General features: G+C 34.9%; 1 protein-coding gene across 7 annotated transcripts in view; it reads left to right on the top strand.

The window, feature by feature from the left end:
- Nucleotides 1-18,936, top strand: part of CDH18 (cadherin 18) — an 811,828-nt gene that overhangs the window by 728,671 nt on the left and 64,221 nt on the right. For all 7 annotated transcript variants that reach the window (XM_045847887.1, XM_045847888.1, XM_045847889.1 and 4 more), the window contains 2 exons: nucleotides 510-697; nucleotides 15,648-15,901. In XM_045847887.1, the coding sequence (XP_045703843.1) occupies nucleotides 510-697; nucleotides 15,648-15,901 (442 nt within the window). The remainder of the gene's footprint in view (nucleotides 1-509; nucleotides 698-15,647; nucleotides 15,902-18,936) is intronic.

Below are 18,936 nucleotides of genomic sequence, written 5' to 3'. Positions count from 1 at the left end.
AGACGGAAGAAAGTGGACATTTTCAGCATATTGTGCTTTATTATTTGAAGAAATGTAAAAACATAACTGAAACACAAATGTGCACAAATATGTACATTGGGAAGGTTATGTGACTAATGGAATGTGTCAAAAGTAGTTTGCAAAGTTTCATGCTGGAGAGTTCTCACTGACAATGGTCCATGGTCAGGTAGACCAGTTGAAGTTGAAAGCAATCAAATTGTGACATTAATTGAGAATGATCAACATTGTACCACATGGGAGATGGCTGACATACTCAAAACATTCAAATCAATAAAGTTATTGGTGAAAATAAAAAACACGTCTTTCATTTTGTGGAAAAAAACACACAGACTTTTTAGCCAACCCAATAATATTTAAAATGTGAAAACAGCTTTATTTTATGCATTACTTAATTTAATGTTTATTTAAATATATTTTCTAAATAAATGTATTTTTCTTGTAAAATATAAACCTTATCATCAAAATGTTTCATATAAAATGTTTTGCAGAGCACTATCAGCTGTATGTTCCTGAGTCAGCTCAAGTAGGTTCAGCTGTTGGGAAAATCAAGGCAAATGATGCAGACACTGGTTCAAATGCTGACATGACATACTCCATCATTAATGGTGATGGTATTGGGATATTCACCATCTCTACTGACAAAGAGACCAGAGAAGGGATCCTGTTCTTAAAGAAGGTAAAATGAAAATAATGTAATTGATTTAGGTAACTCATTTTTCCATGAATAGACATTTGGCAGAGGTGTGAATAATCCATGTTATCAGATCATTAAGTGATAAAAATATTTCCTCTTTAAAAAGTAATTACTTTCAATTATGCAATACGTGACTGAGTCTTTGGATACTCTCTTAATAAAGTGTATTTTGTATTTTGAAAAGATATGATTTAGAATACACTGTGAGTGTGCCCCTCATTTTTGTTCTCAGGTAACAAGTTTATCATCATGTCAGTTCTATTAATACCACTACACTGTGTTGTGGTAATCTGGTAACAGTAAGAGGCTTTTCTACCTAATTTAAAAATCTTTGTTGTGTTAGGTAACATTCTTTAAGATATAGGTTTTTACTTGATGGTCTTAGATCCATCAACCCAGCTTTGATGAAACCATTACCCTTATCCCCCATACTTTTCTATTAATTTTTTAAATTGTTGTTCAATCAGTTGTCTCCATTTTCCCTCCATTACCCTCCCCTGCCTATCCACCCACACCTCCCACATTCAATCCCCCTCCCTCAGTTGCCTTTGTCCATGGGTCCTTTATGTATGTTCCTTAACAACCCTTCCCCTTAGGAATTTGCCATTGGGCTGAATCTATTGTTTTTGTTTTAAGAGTATATAATTCTCATGTCCTTATGAAAGTGAAGTGGAACTCAGAAAATTGCCAACAAACAATTTAAATGTAACTCCTAGTGCAGTGTATCTCAGTCTTTAAATGTTTAATGATTTCATCTTTAAAATCTACTACTGTTTAGATCCCTAGGCACTAACTGTCACATATTTTGTTTCGGAAAGGATGAAGTGAGTGGGGCCAAGGGATTGGCCTTTTTAGCAAGTACTCCAAATTATTCTACTGTAGAATATGTTCAGAACACAGGCTGAGACAATTTACCTTCATGTGCTATTGTAGATATTAAGGTGAAACTACCTATTTTGTAGATACCTTTCTATGTGTGCAATATAAAGTCTCATTAATGCTTTTAGTAATCACAATTTTGTATTGACTTAAAATTCAAAACTGAATTGTTTTCTGGATGCTACACAAAGTAGAACACAAAAATCTGTAAATACTTACAGAGTGGTGGACACCATTTGTCTGTGTAATAAAACATGCGTATCTTCCCTTAAGATATATTCTCATTTTTACCTTTTTTTTTCCTGAAATTGAGCCTGGGTCAAAAATGTGATAAAAGTATCAGTTTCATATCTTTATTTAACAACTCTAAGGATTCTGAGTGCCTCTTGTGTGCCTCTTGCTGTGCTCCACACAAACTATGCAAGGGAGAGCGGAGTCAGACTGTGTGTGTGACTGAGCAGAGCTTTCTATCTCTGAAGGCAGACAGACATTGATCAAACATCACATCGGTTCCTGGATCAATAATAAAACATTTTCTATGAAGGAGTATTATACAAAGGCATTGGGGAAAATACAGAATATTTGACCCTGTCTGGTGGTCCACAATGGTTGAACAGGGAATTGAAAGAAACTACAAGTTATTGGTGAAGAGCCTCAGGATAAGCATTCCAGGAAGAGAAAAGAAAAAGTACCAAGAGTCTGAGGAGGGTAGAACATAGTTCCTTAAGAAACCAAATAACATTGTTGATTCTGGAGCAGGAAGAGGGTGTGTTTAAGTCAGTAGGTACAAGGGCACACAAGGCCTTGTTGAATTTTACCCAATGGAGAGCCCTTGAAGGTTTGTAAGGTGGTCTCATTTCATGTCAATATCTCTTATTAAATGTTGATGTAAGCTTCACGAGGACAAGACTTTTTAACTCTCCTCAACATCTAGTGTGTTTTCTGACACAGTGCATTCAATAAGTGTTAGATAACTGACAGATGGAAATATGGATACAAAGATGAGGAGGGTATTGTCTGTTTTTCATTCCTTGAATGGTCTTCACTCAGGGAAATTCAGGGAAATAGACTAGTTCTTTCTGAAATATAAACTCTGAAACCTAAAAACATCAACATAACACCAATATCTAAAAAATAAGTAGAATGCAGAAGAGAAATACAGTCTTGGAAGAAAAAATTTAAACTGGGAGAGAATATTGGTATTGAAAATTCCCAAGGGACACAGTATAGGTGGAAAATAGTGATGAATAAAATGTGAACATTCTAGAACTTTAAATCAATTTAAGATTATAGATATTAATTGTATTTGGTAAAAGGGAGGACAGGGTGGTTGTCACTAGCAGTTTTCAGCTCATCTTTATCATCATTGTCATCATTATTTTCAACATAATAGTAACAGCAAGTAGTATCTGTTGAGTGTTTTCTCAGTGTCAGGAAAGGTTTGAAGTACTTTTTGTGTCTTGATTAGCTGAGATAGGAGACCTGTTAGCATTTCTTTAAAACTCACTTGGACATTAAATATAGGAGTGTTACTAGCTTCACTAATAGAAAATAAACCAAATTACATCTAAACAAGTGAAGCCAAGGCTACAGAAACGGAATCATGGAGAGATAAAATATTAGAGCCAAGTAGAAATTCATCAACAGAAAACTGATCTTGGGAGTCTGCCTTCAGAGTCTGGACAATTACTTATTTTACATTCTCAGTTGGAAAAAACATATATTTTTCTTTGCTACAATAAAGAAAAGAACAAATTCAGTGTGCTGGAGAGAAAACCTGAATAAAGGAAACTGAGAAAAAAGAAAAATCACATCATCCTCTTTGGGAAACTTGATAGTGAAGTGGTGGAGAAAAGTTATGAAGCAAATTAAAGAGAACATGATGTCATAAACACTTTTATTCTAAAATGGGGAGCTTGAAAGTGTGTTTCTCTGCAGATAGGTAAAAGGTCAATAGAAACAAGAAACTGAAGATACAAAAAAGAGGATAACTGATTTTAAGAACTGAACTAAGATGGAGATGGCCCTGCTTAGAATCTTAACCATAAGTGGAAAGAAACAACCCATGGTGGTATGCCTTGTTCCATGAAAAATCAGATGGGAGGGCAAAGAAAATGGTTGCGGATAATTTTCTAATGTGATAGACTCAGTGTGTTTGTGTATATATGTGTGTGGGGGTGGGGGGTGTCCTTGATTATGGAGCATCGTTGACTTTAAAAAGTGAGGGTGATAGTGAATGGTTTGAATATACATCTGATCTGAAATAAAAGTATATTCTGTGGGATTAAGGACAGTGAGGGTTTTACCACCCTGCATGCTTCAGTTAATTTGTTTTGTAAAAATGAAAGGAAATTGATATATCTGTATGTGCATGCACATATATCTAACATTCTTCATTCTATATTGCACACACACACACAGAATAGGTATTTTCAAGATAGGATGATTGTTTTACTTACATAAAGGGTAGTGATGGTATGTTAAAAATAATCTTGACAGTTAACAAATTCAATTTGACTTTTACTTTTTTCCCTGAATTTGTTTTCTAATGCAATCTAGACTTTTGCTAGGATACATTAATGTTTGCATTCATCTAGGTTTTTGATCCTTCAGATTAACATTGCAAATCTGAGTTGCTTCATTACTATGTTTTATGTTGTAAATAATAGCAATTTAAAACCTAAATTCTTCACTCCATGAGTTTTAACCTGACTCAGAGGGCAGGATATGGATAAAAGTCCATTAAAACTTGTTCCTTATTTAATCTTTAAAGCAGCTCACGTTAGCCTGAAAGTCAGAACAGCTAATCTTTCCAAAGATCAAAACCAGCAGTGCTCTATAAATCAGCTTACAAGAGTGTCTGCAGGTTCCTGCCCATATCATTCCCTCATCAGAAAATTGCCAAGTTAAATTCACCAGTCCATGGTATGGTACCTTGTAAATACACTTTGATAACTTTCATTCATTGTTAAATGGAGCCTGACAGGGTGGAAAGGGGAAAAAGTGATAAGAATGAATGCGAGTTGAAGCACTTTCCTCTAATGCAAAGATCTACCTGAGGGTGTGCTTCTTAGCAGCCTGTTTCAATATCTCTTCTTGGGCTCTTTACATCACTCTGCACTCTTCATAAAGTTGTTCCATGTTTTTCTTTTAAGTTCAAGGCTCCGACCCTATTTGCTCCTAATGACTTTCAGTAATATTCTTTGTAGCATCACTTCTCTTTTTTATGCCTATTTAATACCTTATAAAATGCCTGATGATTTAAACCAAAAATCTTAAATTTATCTGCAAATCAATGAAGGATGGTTGAAATCAGACTCTTGATGGCAGACAAAATATAAATTTTGGTCCTGCAATTTAAGAAATATATGACATTGTCTCAAGTCTTTTAATCTTTAGTTTTCTTATTTAAGCAGTATACAAGGTGCTTATTAAAAATAGATAAGGTGAAGAGAGGTTTTAAGTTGGGCCTGGATAATAATTACAATAATACCAATAATACCTTCATATTTACTTTTCTATTTGTCTTCCCGTCTCTCTGGATTTGCATTATATTTTAAATACAGTTTCCAGACCACCCCAAGTTGTTGTTTAGTTGCCTTCCTTTGTTTTATGTTGCCCACTTCACCTGTAAGCTCATCAAGAATGAAATATCCTGTGGTATTATATTCTGTCACATGCGCACACTGCCATTCTTATTTCTTGGTAATCTACTTCCTCTTTCTTCTTCTGTAAAAAAGATTTTTTTTCCAGACTTCACATTTAATATGTTTGTAGTGCAGTATTTTCAGGTATATTTCAGTCATAAGTCTTTCTTTGATTGTCTTTTCTGTTATTCACTAATTTCTTACTGCATAAAACAGAACAATCCCATATATGTCTCTCAAATTTGCTAGGTCTGATGAATAGGAAGACCTTATTCTAGTTAATTTATTATGAATGCACTAGTAATTCCCATGAGTATTCAAGGTCTGTCTGGAAAACATCCAGCCACTGTTAATATAAGAAGAATGGTTTGCATAACCTCAGTGTAATCTGGCAGACAAGGAGAGTACACTGGAATGTGCATATATGAATAATGACGACTTCACTGTACTAGTCAGTGGGGGAGTTAGATAATATTGAGTGAGCATGTGTACTGTGTGGTCTTTGCATAACTGAGTAGAGCAAAAAATCTGCATCAAATTTTGTGTTAACCTAGAGCATTCCTGTACAAAATCTATTTGGATGATTCGGAAGACCGCAGCTATGGGCAACTGGTGATTGGCAGCTTCATCATGACAATACCCCACTCATGCATTACATCTCATGTAGAGCTTTTTGGCAAACCATCAAATCACCCAGGTGACTCAGCCCTGCAACAGCCCATATTTGGTGCCCTGTGACTTCTGATTTTTCCCCAAACTAAAATCACCTTTGAAAGGGAAGACATTTCAGATTATCAGTGAGATTCAGGAACATTTGATGGGGTAGCCAATGGAGATTTGAAAAACTGTGAGGTCTCAAGGTGCCTACTTTGAAGGGAATTGAGGCATCATTAGCCTATGCACAATGTTTCTTGTATCTTTTTATATTTTTAATATATTTTATTGATTATGCTATTATAGTTATCCCATTACCCCTTCATTCCTCTCCACCCTACACACCCTCTACCACCCACATCCCCCCCTTTAGTTCATGTCCATGTGTCATAAGTTCTTTAGCTTCTACCTTTCCCATGCTATTTTTGCCCTTCCCCTGTCTGTTTTCTACCTACCATCTATGCTACTTATTCTCCGTACCTTTTCCCCTTCTCTCCTCCTCCCACTCCCCTGTTGCTAACCCTCCATGTGTTCTCTATTTCTGTGGGTCTGTTCCTGTTCTAGTTGTTTGCTTAGTTTATTTTTGTTTTTGTTTTAGGCGTGGTTGTTAATAATTGTGAGTTTGCAGTCATTTTACTATACATGTTTTTTATCTTTTTTCTTAGATAAGTCCCTTTAACATCTCATAAAATAAGGGCTTGGTGATGATGAACTCCTTTAACTGGACCTTATCTGAGAAGCACTTTATCTGCCCTTCCATTCTAAATGAAAGCTTTGCTGGATTCAGCAATCTGGAATGTAGGTCCTTGCCTTTCATGACCTGGAATATTTCTTTCCAGACCCTTCTTGCCTGTAAGATCTCTTTTGAGAAATCAGCTGACAGTCTTATGGGCACTCCTTTATAGGTTACTGTCTCCTTATCTCTTGCTGCTTTTAGGATTCTCTTCTTCATTTTTACCTTAGCGAATATAATTATGATGTGCCTTGGTGTGTTCCTTCTTGGGTCCAACTTCTTTGGGACTTTCTGAGCTTCCTGGACTTCCTGGAAGTCTATTTCTATTGCCAAAGTGGGGAAGTTCTCCTTTATTATTTGTTCAAATGAGTTTTCCTCTTGTTACTCTTCCTTTTCTCCTTCTGGTACCCCTCTAATTCAGATGTTGGAACATTTAAAGATGTCCTGGAGGTTCCTAAGCTTCCCTTCATTTTTTTGAATTCTTATTTCTCTATTCTTTTCTATTTGGTTGTTTCTTTCTTCCTTCTGGTTCACTCTATTGTTTTGAGTCCCAGTGTCTTTTGCATCACTATTGGTTCCCTATGCATTTTCCTTCATTTCTCTTATTGTAGCCTTCATTTGTCCATCTAGTTTGCAACCAAAAATCAACCAATTCTGTGATCATCCTGATCACCAGTGCTTTGAACTGTTCATCTGTTAGGTTGGCTACCTCTCAGTCACTTAAAAGTACTTGTTCTGGGACTTTTACTTCTATTTGAGCCATCTTTATTTTTTCCTTTGGTCTGGTAGCACCTGTTACATATGAGGGGTGGAGCCTTAGGTGTTCACCAGGGTGGGGCACCCCAGTCGCTGGGTTGTGACATTGTATGTGTGGGCGCGGTCTGAGAGGGAACAATGGTGCTTGCCCCGCTCTCTTTTGGACCTCAGTCCCTTCTGCCGCTTCCTCCGAGCAAAGTGGGCCCCTCTGGTGCCAATTCCCATGTGGGTGGGCTTGTGCATCCCGTGGGACTTTCCAACGACCTTTCCTGTGAGGCTGGGAGTCTCTCCCTGTGCCTCAATCCCCACAGGTGTTTTCAATCAGCGTCCTGAGGCTCTATTTCCCAGTGCTGTGATCCTGGGTTGCGCACAGTGCCTTGCTGCACAATTGCTGCCTCGCTGGGTCTGCCAGTTGCCACCCCTTGGCCGGGGTCTGCCAGCTGCTGCTTTCAGGCTCAGGGTCCACCAGCTGCGGTCTTGCGTGCCCTGGATGCCTCACACACCCAGTCCCAACACTCTCTGTTCTCCTCGCCGTGACCCACGCTTGGCTACCCACCTCCACCCCTCCTACTGGTCTGGATGAACGGGTCTAATTTAACTTCTTGGTTATACGACTTCCATACAGTTCAATTTTCTTTCAGTTCTGGTTGTCGTTCTGTTTCTAAATTGTTATTGTCCCTGCCTTGGTTGTGCTAGGAGGCACGGTATGTCTACCTAGGCCTCCATCTTGGCCGGAACTGTTTCTTGTATCTTACATCTTCTTCAGTAAATGTCTCTATTTTTCGTAGTGCATGGCTGGATACATTCTGGTTGTTTGTGTGTGTATGCTATAAACATATCCCTGTTTATAATAGTGCCTAATCATTTTTATTACAAGGTATTTTTATGTGTTTATTTTCATACTGTGTATTATACAATTTTTATCATGCACTATACTATTTCATTTGTGAAGTGATCCATTGAGATGGATCATAAGAGTAAACATAATGTTATAAAAGTTATTCTAAAAGTTTAAGTGAATTCTAAGAAAAAAACAATGTGGAATGTGTTTCACTATAACAATCTTAGGTCTATTCCTAATAACTACCTTTTTGTTTTTTTAGTAGGTTATGTTCATTTGATTTTCTGTGTCATTACTTTGCCAGACATTGAATGACAGACTGAGAATCAGGGTGTTCTTTGCCATGAGATTGGAAAGCTTTAGGCCAAGAACTATAAAGAACAACAAACAGTGCATCTCAACCCATTGTAAATACATATATAGGCAAATGAATGAGCTTACTTTGCACCTAAGAAAAAATAAGTTTCTGATTCTAATGAACTATTTACAAAAGCTGAATACTCATTAGGGATTTTATTTTTAAAAACCTCAGCAAATATGAAATTTTTATAAGGTTTTAATATTTAGAAAGTAATTCTCCTGCTTAGCCAGACTCCAAAGAGAAAAGAATCCAAGCTTCAATTCAATGAAATCTTTGTGTTTGTAATAACACCTGACAGACAATTGCTCTTGGACAACTTCTGCTGTTACTGTTCATCTGCAGGCATGGCTATGGGCCTGGAATTGTAGATCAGTTGAAACTACCCTGAAGTCAGTTGAAGTTTATATATACCTGCATAATAACTTAGTGAACTTAGTGCACTAGGTAGATGAAAATGATCGCTGAAAATATCCTGATGAGTTCAACTATTCATGTTCATGTGTTATCAGTGTTCATATGTGTGGGTACATATCAACACACATATATACACATACATATGCTTGTATTTAATTATATGTATAAATATATAGAATTAAATTCACTATATATGTATGTATATGTAATTTGAAATATTTGTATTTATTTTCCCAGTCTTCAAATGACAATAAACAAAAACATGTAATATTCATTTGTGTTGATACACTTGGAATCATATATGTTGAATAAACATTACACTCTCCCGCATAGAGAAATTTATAACAAGAAAGCTCACACATTGTTCCAGTCTCCACAGAATGCCCGTCACTCAGGAAAAGCCTCTGACAAGGACTGCAAACACAGCATCAAGAAGACAGTCAAGATGAAGAAATATTCAAATTCATGCTATTTATCTATGGTTTGGCAAAATCATACCATTCACATTATACATTCTTTCTAGGAAACAAAATTAATAATGTTAGTCACTATCCTAGGATTTGGCCAATGTATACATGGATGAAGTGATGTTTTTGATGTGCTAAAATATTGATATCAAGTACATTACTGCACTCCTATTTCTGAATTTGAAAACCTGGATGATGATGCAATATGGAAATTGAATGAAGATAGGTCAAAAAAGTATTTTTTCTTAATATTTAGGAAAACAGAATTTTAGTTCCTTCCTGAACTCCAAAAAAGAATGGAGTCATAGAATAACTTGACTTAATGTTATTTTTAGTACCCTTCTATTTATGATGGTTATATAGCTCTAGAGGAGGAATATACTAGTGTGATTGAATAAATATTATCAGTGATTAATGAGTAAAAATTAAAAAGTCTCAAATATGTAGAGCTGGCTGGAAAATGATGGGAAAGAAGATAACTACAATAATATTAAATGTGTTCATATCAAAGAGGGAAAAGATATTATTTTATAAGTTAGAGTAATGATATATAAAAGTAATTACTAAGAGCAATATGATGAAATTAAGAAACTAAAATTTAAGATAGAAATTGGAGGTAAGTCACTGAGGGTGAATTGCGTTAGAATACAGAGGGGTAACTAAAATGAAGGAAGAGAAGCCCCACTGACTGGGGAAGTTCAATTCCAGGATAACAAGTACTGCTAGCAGGGGCATAACTGGTAAAGAATTTTGCATGAAAAGTATTTCAGTTACTAAGTTCTGTGAGTCAGTGAGTTATGGGCATTATAAAAATAAGGGATCTGGTAGTAAGAATTACTTAGATTTGAATTAAGGAAGTTATCAGTACATTTTCTATGTTATTGTAAATACTTACAAAGGTGATGCATGAATGTATCTTTTAATAATGAGGACATTATATTCCACTAAAAATATTTCCATCCTTAGTCAAAAATTTTAATGTTGCACTACCTTATATATGTGCTAACTAGATTTTAAGCAGTGTAGCATACTACCTAAAGGTAGAGTCCCAGTGCCTGAGTTCAAATCCCAAATGTATCACTACCAAGCTGTTGCCTTGTGCAAGTTAGTTACCTTTTCTGAGCCTTGATTTCCTTTCTTGTGAATGGGAAACAATTATACCTCATAGAGGTGTTGTAATAATTAAATGAGTTAATGTATGTTAATTGTTTAAGTCTTAGATAGGTTGTTAACTATTCATATTTTGAAAATAATGTAGAATTGTCCATCCTTCAGATGTAAACCATGTAGGAGCACCTTTCTACACTCTAAACACAGCTAGATTTAAGATTAAGGGAGGGCTTTTAATCACCCACCATGTACTAGGGACTATGGCAGATACCTGAGATACAAAGATGAATCAGATACTACTCTTTCTCTTAGGGAAAACTGAGGAGACATGTAAAATGGTTATAACTACATGATGCTAAGTGCTAATGATATAGGTTTATTTATCATTAAGTAAATGATAAAGAGTCAGGGAAATCTTTGTATGGCAGATATTTTTAAGCATGAATAGAGCAGTATGTAGCAGATACTCAATAAAATAAATGTGAATTAAGGGCTTTATATCCAACGATTGATACATTGTCCTTCAAGAACAGAGATTACATGTAAGCAACTTTGAACATTAAATATGTGGAAACATTACTTTAGTCAATTCATCATCAAACCAAAACAGCTGTGGGTAGTAAAGGAAAATGATAGCAAAACAAAACCAGAAACACCTAAAACACAACAACAACAAAAAGATTAAAATAAAAGAATCACAACATAAATAAAAAGGAAAGTAAGATTTGTGATATTAATGCCTACCATGATGGAATCCAAACCAAAATCATACAGAAAGAGAAACCTTACAATTCACAATGTGTTTACAAAAATGCTAAATATATATGCAGAATGTTGAGATAGCAACAGCATTTGCAAAACAGTATACAAATATAATATACCAATAAATACCACTGTATTTACCACATTGTAAATACTAATGTTGTATTACAATACATGCAAGGAATTAATTATAGACCACACAAGTATTACGGTTATTTCAACCCATGACAAATAAAATGTTTTAAAAATGAAAATAATTCAATAACAATTAGTAGGGAGGCAATATGTATTAATAACTTCCTGAAGATATGTGTCTTTTATTTCAAGTGTCCTTGGAACATTTAACAACATTATGCATGTAGAATCTTCAAAGAGCATATCAATAAATGCCCAGAATCCAAAATAGTACAAACAAAATGTTGTCCTCCAAATGTAATATGACTAAAAATTACTAAAACTGATCCAGAAAACAACAAAAATTTCCTTAACTTGGAAACTTAACAACCACAACAGCAATCTTTTCTTTAACACCATAAAAACTAAAGGATAAATGTGCAACAAAACTGCAGAATTTCTAGAAAAAAATAAAAGATATATATGAAAACTATGATATGCAAAATAAGTACTTCTGGAAGTATATTAATAATCTTAAATATATTAGATATCAAAAGCAAAATAATAAAACTAGATAAATATAGCACTAAAATATTAGGGAAAAATAAAAAGAAAAAATAAAAACAAAAAAGGTAAGAAATCAGAAATATGACATTAAATATAAAAACCTAAGTTTTCAGGAAGAAAACAATACAATAAATAATAAAACAATAAATAAGCTTTAATCTTGTTAAGAAATGTGAAAGGAATAATAGGAAATAAATAGCTAGAAAAATGGAAAGTGTAACAATATCTTCTTAGTTCTATACCAATAAATTTCACATAGAGTGTATTTTTGTCAAAGTTTCTAGAAAGTAATTTCAAAGAAATGGAAAATATCTATAAACAGTTTTCATATAAGAAAATGAGAAACCTGTGAAAGGACTACCTCTCCAACTACTTTAGATTCAATGATAAACAAAGGAAATTCCATCAAACCTTAAGATTCGATAGCATGATTCCCATGCTATTTAAATCTTTCAGCACACTAAAAAAAAATTCTACTGTTTTTATATGAAGCAAAGAAATCTCTATTAGTTTCTTGGGCTCCTGTAACAAATTACAACAAACTGGGTGACTTAAAACATGATCTCAGAGCTCTGAAGGCCAAGAGTTTGAAATCAAGCTAGGTGTTGGCTAGGATGCATTCCCTCTAATGGATAATGCCTTCCTTGCTTCTTCCAGCTTCTGATGACCCCACGCATTCCTTGGTTTGCAGTCACATCACTTCAGTCTCTGAAAGTGTTAGGACTGGAATTGATAACATAGACTTGCAGTTTTCAAAGAAAACAAATTTGTCATAGTTCTGAAATGTTGTTTCAGAAATAGAAAAAACTACATCCATGTTATCAACTCCTATCCCTGTACCAAATATCTTGGTCAGGCAAAATTTATATAGTAAATAATGGGAAATATAAAATAGACTTGGAATAATATAAAAAATAACTATATTCTTAATCCAAACACTATATACTATTATAGTTAGAGTACAAAACAAAGAATCAACATACTTTACATTGTATATGTAAACCTACAATCACTAAAAATAAATAAATGGATATAGTTCCTTCTCACTTTTTCTAAACTTGCAGTTTGGCACTGCTTATTTTTTTCATAAATGAGGTTGTTAAAATACTTCCATGTGCATTAATTTGCCTGTTTCTATATTTCTTTTACACCTGAAATAATCCTCTTATTCCTTGGCGGCTCCACATGGGTCTTCATCCATCCATCTGCCAGTCCTGGCAAACAACTTCTGCAAAATATTTATCCCTATCTCGATGTAGTTAAATATATATCAGATAATCATAAACATGAAACTGTGTGTCCATATTAACAGCCTGCTTTTTAGCAGTAGGTAGGTTATTGTCAAGGCAAATGACATCTAACTTGCAGAGGGATCTGCTCAAAAAACAGAAAAAGAGATGTTCTTAAGTTGGATACACAGCTTAATAATATGTGAGGGGATAGAAGTGGCCAAAATTACGTCTGCAATTTCACTGAGAATTACAAAACTATGAGTGCCAACACCAGTGAATAAGTGGAGATGCATGTTTTTAAATTCTGTTATCATGAGAAAGGAATGTTAACCATCCCTATTAGTAAAATAAATTAATCAGTAAATCCCTATTTATTAGTAGAATAAATTAATCCTATTATTTTAGCCTTAAGGTCTCAAACACTCATGTTGAGATAGAAAAACCTTAGTCATTATAAGGTCCACCAGATGCAGCAGGTTGACTCAATAAATCTTAAGCAAATGGCAAACTCACCAAGGATGTTGCCTTCCAGGAGCAACAAGCCCAGATGGTGACCATCCAGGCTCCTCTGAGCCAAGAAGGACCATATCCATCCACCCAATTCCTGATAGGCAGCAAGTGTATACCATTGCTAGGCTAGGCTATTTAAATGTGGGTAAAATGTATGGAATTAAACAAAGAAAAATTCTCATTCACTAATTTTAGAGAGAGAGGTGTCAAGAAAAGAAAAAAGAGATGCAACCTATGAGTCCAACTAGGGATAATGCAACTCCCAATGAAGATGGGTGCTCTTTTCTTTGGCAATTCATTTCTAGTTTAAATTCCCTCAGAATAAAATAGCTCCCAATTGGCGAGTGACAAACTATAGAATCAATTAACAATTCTTTAAAATATATACACCCAAATATATGTTTATCATATGTAAATGTATATATATTGTATATATGATCCACATTAGAGAATTTAAGTTGTCGAGATTTTTAAACATTTTTACTTTGTTTTATAAAAACCTGTAAAATATTGTAGTGACTCAGTCTCATCTATAGCTCCATGACTTGAGAAGTTGTCTAGGTTTTAGATTCTTAATATAGAGTTTGAAAATTAAACAATTATTTTTCCTTCTATGCAATCACCAGTCTCTGGGAAGGCCAATTATCCAAGGCAATTCAGAAGAGGTAAGGAAAATAAACGTCAGTAAGACTGATCTATCTATTTATAAAATTCCATAAGGATACTTTTTTTAATCAGCTTCTCCTTGGTCCTTAGGGTAAAGAAAAATATCTGAGTTCCTCTGTAGGGAATAATCAGTCTCTGATCTTGCCAAGAGAAAAGGTATCAGGATTGAAGTGAGTTAGTGCAAAATCAGTGGCAGACATAAGGATTTAAAAAAATCTCTGCTTCTTCTCATTGATATTAATAAGGAAGTTCATCATCAGTGGATACTTCACCATGGTGAAATTAAAAGGCTGGTCTCCAGATTGCACTAACATCACCATGGGGACTTTTGGCATTGAGCTCAATTTTCTAAGTTCATAAATCTGAGCTCACTTGAGGTCACAGAGCCTATTATGTGCATCATATTTAACACTTTCTAAACATTCAGTTCTCATCTGCAAGGTACTTCCTCCTAGAAACATTACCCAGCTGTTTAGATGCACCTAGGATACAAGGTTTATATTAATAATAAACACTAAAAGCTAAAAAAATGATATAAACAGACAAAAGACTATAATTTAAAGAATGAAGTAGATTACACCAAAATATAATAAATTAAAAAATACATAAATGCATTACCAGTAAAGGATAAAATTACTTAAAAAGAATTAAAAAACAAAAGTGAATAAATTTTCCCTAAAATTCCAAGAGAATATCACTGAATTGAAAACTTAAAAAATGTATCAGGTTTTAAAATGTGGTACAACATTTAAAATAAGCAAGGTAAATATAAGATAATGATAGATAAAAATTAATGATATAAGCCTTTAAAAGCAAAATGCAAAAAAATTCTTCTTTAGCTTTAAAATGTAACAAACTAATAGCAATTGTTTTTAAGTTTAATAATGCAGGTTGGCGAGGAGATAGAAAAAAGTTATTTGAAGGGACTAAGAATGAGAGTCTCCCAAAAGCAGAATTTGTTTGCCTGTGGGTAATATTTTCATACTCAGTTATCATCATCTTCATGACTGTAAAAGTCACAATTGATTTTACACTTGAGTTTCCATGATTTCTATTTTAGGTATTATTATAAACTAACTACATAAATTGGTTTTAAAATAAAATAGATGGACTTAAATCTATTCATATTAGCTTATTTACAAAATGAAAAGTCATGCTGTTTGAAAATGATAATGTCAGCAGTCATAACACTGGAACTGTTTTTGTTTTCCCCTCACAGCCACTGAACTATGAGAAAAAGAAGTCCTACACCCTCAACATAGAAGGAGCAAATACACATCTTGATTTTCGCTTCTCTCACCTGGGCCCTTTTAAAGATGCTACCATGCTGAAGATCATTGTCGGCGATGTGAATGAACCACCACTATTCTCCATGCCTTCCTACATCATGGAAGTCTACGAAAACGCCAAGGTTGGAACTGTGGTTGGCACAGTTTTGGCACAAGATCCTGACAGTGCTAACAGTTTAGTGAGGTATGGTATGCTTCAAAATTTTAGACATATAAATATTTTGATGGCTTCATAGTATTTAAAATTTATAAGATATACTTAAAATATGTTACTTCTAAGTCATTTTTCTATTAATGCAATTAAATTATAATACTGATTCTTTTTTTTAAGCATACTAACTCTTTTTTTAAGATTTTATTTTATTTTTAGAGAGGGAAGGGAGAGAGGGAGGGGGAGAGAGAGAGAGAGAGAGAGAGAGAGAGACATCAATGTGCAGTTACTGGGGTCATGGCCTGCAACCCAGGCATGTGCCTTGACTGGGAATCAAACTTGTGATGCTTTGGTTTGCAGCCCATGCTCAATCCACTGAGCTACACCAGCCAGGGCAATACTGATTCTTTAACTGAGTAATATAGCAGATGAGTTTCTGTCAAATTAAGAATATTCATAGCTATCTCCATGACCACACAGATGACTTTTTCCACGTGACTTAATTAACTGGAGAAATCTGTAGAAATATTTAATCATGAAGTAGAGAAGCTTTGGTCCCTTAGTGATATGACATATAAGCACAGTACAAGCAGGGAGGGTTTGGGAGTACTGCTTATCTTATTCCTGGATCTGTCACAATAGTTCTGTGCCTTTCGTAAATCATCTACCCTTACTTCTAAAAGAAGAACACTACTACCTCTCAGCTATTGTGAGACAGTGTGAAGCAATGCAGACAAAGTGTTGAGCAGAGTGGCCTTCACCTAGTAGTCACTCAATGAATGTCAACATGTCCAAGACTGCCGAGGATAGGGACTTGGAGACTAGATTGAAGATAGGAAGACCAGTGTGGGAGTTCTGGAGTCTGTACTGACCAGCTGTGTGACATTACGCTGTCTTGCAACCTTGGAAAGTAAACTCCAAGTATATAAACAGGAAAATGATGCTGCATAAATATGGTGATAGAATTAAATTAGAGTGACATAAAGTCCTTAGCACAGTCAGTAAGTGTTCAGTAAATATTTTATTGTTAGTATGTCATGCAGTGATAATTCTTTTGAGAATAAAAATATTCAACGCTACTAGTTTGTAATAAAGTATTTGATAAACATCAGTAAGACTTTCTTTTCAATATTAAAAGGATAATAATGTACCTTTTATTCATTTTTTAATTATTGCATTTTTTCCATTTTCATTTAGTCCCCTTATACCTCCCTCCCCACAGCAATCATCACACTGTTGTCCATGCCCATGAGTCCTTTTTCCTTTTTGCTCAGTCCCTCCACCCCTTACCCCACCCCCCACCCCTTTAGCTGTCATCCTGTTCTGTCTATGAGTCTTTGTCTATTTTGCTTTTGGTTCAGTTTGTTCATTAGATTCCACATATGAGTGAAATCATATGGTATTTGTCTTTCTCTGACTGGCTTATTTCACTTAGCATAATGTTCTCCAGGTCCACCTATGCTGTAGCAAAGGGTAAAACTTTATTCCTTTTTATGGCCAAGTAGTATTCCATTGTGTAAATGTCCAATAGTTGTTTTATCCACTCATCCACTGATGGACACTTGGGCTGCTTCCATATATTGGAGATTGTAAACAATGCTACAATGAACATAGGCATGCTTATGTTCTTTTGAATTTGTGTTTTGCATTCTTTCAGATATATTCCCAGAAGTAGGATCTCTGGGTCAAAAAGCAGATCCATTTTTAATTAAAAGAGGTGAAGTGGGAGGTACATTTAGTTTTAAAAGTAACATTTAGAGCACTTATCATATGTAGATATTACAATGGTCCTCATGATAAAGAAATTAACACATGCACCCACAACAGCAGCAGCTTGAATCCAGTGGAGAAGTAGACTTTAAAAAACTGCATAAAGATGTCTAGGTGTGCAGGGAAAAAGTACACACAACATCTTCCAGAGAGAATGAGTTAAAGGCTGAATTGAGACTGAAAACCCAGGTTAAGGATGAGACAGGTGAAAGAAAGAGAAAGAAAATGCAGGTTTTGTCCATAAAAGGAGCTTGGGTTGCCTGTGTGAGAAGGGCAAGTCCTGAGATTGTAGAGAAAAGCTCCAGAGAGACTATGAAAAGGTTTTGTGCTGACACATTTGAAATTTATCCTCGCAGCAAAAATCATTGGTGGAGAGAAGAAAGGACAGAAAAATATGAGCAATTATAATCAAAGCAATGATTGGAAGGCTTGCAATTCAAAATAAGGAATAATGAATTTTTAAATGCTATGAAGAAGTGGCATATATCATCCAATAGGGTAGGCCAAAGGGGGAGAAATTGAGATCAGGCACAACCTTTTTTCACTGTTGCTCTATAGATGCCAATGTACCCCAAACACCCATTCCACACGGAACCGTGGTTCTCACCGGAGGGCAGAGTTTTCCCCTAGGAGACATTTGATGACGTCTGAAAGCATGTTTGGTTGTCACAACTGGGGCAGAATGTCAGTTACCATCAGCTGTGGTTAAAGGCCAGGGATAGTGCTCACTACAAAAATCTATCTGGTCCAAAATGTCAATAGTGCTGAGGCTGCAAAACAGTGATACAGAGTTAACCAAACTGGCTGGAATATTGATGAGTCTGGAGTGCTGATTTCCTGTGAAAAGAGATTTGAAAATACACTTTTGGAAAATGCATATCCATATGTACCTTTTACATGATGTGCAGTCATGTAATATTTCAACCTATGGATTTTATTTAATAAAATTAACTATTTACATGTATAATATATAAATAATTGCCTCAGTAATTGTTCCATATTATTCAGAGCATTAATTGAACACCCATTATTTAAATACATTTTCCTATTTGTTGGGATGCAAAGATGATTTGTGTATTGTCTCCAAATGCTAATACTGAGAAACACAAATCTATTAGCATATGCATTATTCTTTCTCCCTTGTTTTGGTTTGACAACTAAAATAAATCCTTCTACAGCTACCTTAAAATAATTAGTTAGATTCCATAGCTGCTGTTTCAGTGTATAATTTACATAATATTATTCTTGATTCCAATAAAAATGTGTCATTCACAGGGGCCTGTAGGTGCAAACACTGA

This window comes from Phyllostomus hastatus, unplaced genomic scaffold, assembly GCF_019186645.2.
Source record: "Phyllostomus hastatus isolate PE091 unplaced genomic scaffold, TTU_PhHast_1.1 phas_contig_58, whole genome shotgun sequence".
Classification (NCBI taxonomy): domain Eukaryota; kingdom Metazoa; phylum Chordata; class Mammalia; order Chiroptera; family Phyllostomidae; genus Phyllostomus; species Phyllostomus hastatus.
Note: the sequence above shows the minus strand (reverse complement) of the source record. Positions and strands in the feature narration are given on the sequence as shown.